Source organism: Dendroctonus ponderosae, unplaced genomic scaffold (assembly GCF_020466585.1).
Source record: "Dendroctonus ponderosae isolate FM_Combo_2020 unplaced genomic scaffold, Dpon_F_20191213v2 Dpon_F_20191213_2, whole genome shotgun sequence".
Classification (NCBI taxonomy): Eukaryota; Metazoa; Arthropoda; class Insecta; order Coleoptera; family Curculionidae; genus Dendroctonus; species Dendroctonus ponderosae.
Genome location: NW_026018165.1, coordinates 1,155,882 through 1,157,941, shown reverse-complemented (window position 1 = coordinate 1,157,941; position 2,060 = coordinate 1,155,882). Strand labels below are relative to the sequence as shown.

The 2,060-nt window shown below is 35.3% G+C and overlaps 1 protein-coding gene across 10 annotated transcripts in view; it reads right to left on the bottom strand.

Annotated features, from left to right (window-relative positions):
• Positions 1-2,060, bottom strand: part of LOC109538193 (lethal(3)malignant brain tumor-like protein 3) — a 145,635-nt gene that overhangs the window by 137,226 nt on the left and 6,349 nt on the right. For 9 of the 10 annotated variants that reach the window (XM_019905329.2, XM_019905330.2, XM_048663744.1 and 6 more), the window contains exon 2: positions 1,250-1,443. In XM_019905329.2, the coding sequence (XP_019760888.2) occupies positions 1,250-1,421 (172 nt within the window). In that variant the 5' untranslated portion in view covers positions 1,422-1,443. Of the gene's footprint in view, positions 1-1,249; positions 1,628-2,060 lie in introns of those variants that run through there. The other variant, XM_019905328.2, reaches the window with a different exon arrangement.

Sequence of the window (2,060 nt, the reverse complement as noted above, 5' to 3'; positions counted from 1 at the left end):
CTAAGATAGTAGAATTTTTGAATGTTTGTTAGATTATTATTGTCATGAATCAGTGAAATAAATGTGTCTCTAAAAAAGACTTATGTGTCATAGGATCCATGAAAAGTGGGTAAATTTATGGAAGGTAGTTTAACAGAAGAAAGGTCAGCGGTGTTCAACTATTAACATCATTATGAATACAGTGTGTCTGATTATGATTTGATTGTCCCAGAATAAACTCTATAAGATTTGAGGTAATTGAGTAAAAGGTATTTTCAAAATCCATTCTAGTTTTATTATATTCCTCTGCATTACTATCATAATCTGAGTCAGATAATTCAATTCTCAATTGAACCTCATTAAAATCATCCAGCAAACCTTTAGCTTTAGATAAACGCAGACTCAACTGAGCAAAATCAACTGAGTCCAAGTCTTTTATACTATTAAAGTATTTCTCGAAGCGTGTTAAGCTACGTTTAATACATGCTCTTTTAGTTTTATCTGTCATTGTTGACAGCAGGATTTGTCAAAATAAGTGTGTAGGATTTATTTAACAAAATTGGAGTTAAAATCAAATTCAATGAATGAAAAGACAAAATAAGTTCGTGGTTATGAGGAGAAGCACTATGCTTGTTGATTTATCTCAATACAAAATACAAGTCAAGTGAAACTTACCTTGGGGGTTGGATAAATGTAAACAAGGATGTGGGAACTGTAGTCTTCACTGTCCCGCAGTAAGGGCAGCTTGTAGGGGCAAAACCAAAGTCGTCAGGATAGGTGCTGGAACGGAGAGCTCAAGACCTGTTTCCGCCGGCGAATAATGACGAAGTCCGAAATATCCGGGGTCGAAGGACCAATATGTTGGGATAGGATGTCGAATATTATTAGAATTTTACGTTAAAATGCAATCTTTTAAATTGGAGAAAAGGAAATTGTATTTCAGTTTTTCTGTTACATGGTTACTCTGTATCTAAAAAATGACTAACTGTCATCATTAAGCAATACTAAACAGTCTTGATGAATTGTTTGTACACAAGTGAACTGCATTGTTGCCGTAGCACTCAACACCCCTGTAGCTCCTTAAAAGGAATGACGCCATTTTTGAATCACCTTGTATACATATCATAAATGCTGCTTGCAAATGACATTTTTGCATTAAAACACAGTTCTTTATTTTACTACTAACACGTAAAACGTTTATTTAAAAACTGTTTTAAGAATGTTTCTAGTCAACTAGCATAAAAACCGACAAGACGAAAATTGCCCTTACCTTGATCAAATGCGTTGTGCAGTGCCTTCCTTTTGGTCGCTTTTTTCGATCTATGCGAAATTGAGAACAAACCACTTTGACTATAGCTTACTTCTGCTATATTCTCAGCAGGCTCAAGACTATTGTCATTTCCGCACTCACTAATATCTTGTAAGGGTCGGCACGAACCCATAACGATAGACGATTCCTTAACACTTGGGCACAGCGAATGGATTAGCATTGGGGAATGGGTGTTAACAAAAAGTAAATGTTTTAAGTCGAATTTTTTTCGAAATTTATGCCAAAAAAACTACATCCCACTTTAATCGGGATCTACATTGGAAATGGGCCAATGTTGTCAAACAATCTAGGTTTAAAATTTAAAATAAATGTCACCACCAGGTAGGTATACAGGGTTGCTCATTAGTGCGTCAAAGTGCGATATCTCAGTAAATATGAACTTTAGAGGAAAAAACTACCTACAAAAGTTTTTGACTATTAAAAGGTGCACATTTTAAAATTACGTTTCGATATACGGGGTGCGTCATAAACGTGTAGTAGTTACCAAGTATGGTTTTTTCTCTGGTCTACCAGGTATGGTCTCTGGCTCGTTTTCGATTTATCGTCAAATTTAAATGTAAGTTTATGTCATACGTTTTACCTGAAAAATTTACGGTTTTCGAATTATTCGAAAAAATATGAAAATTTTGACAGCTGCTGGGTTCCACAGAAATTGGCGCTGTACCCTAACCGCTACTAATTTTGTAATCGGTCTTGTGGACCTCCAAGGCGACTAAACAAAGTACGTGCTGACATATGCTAATTTACAAAA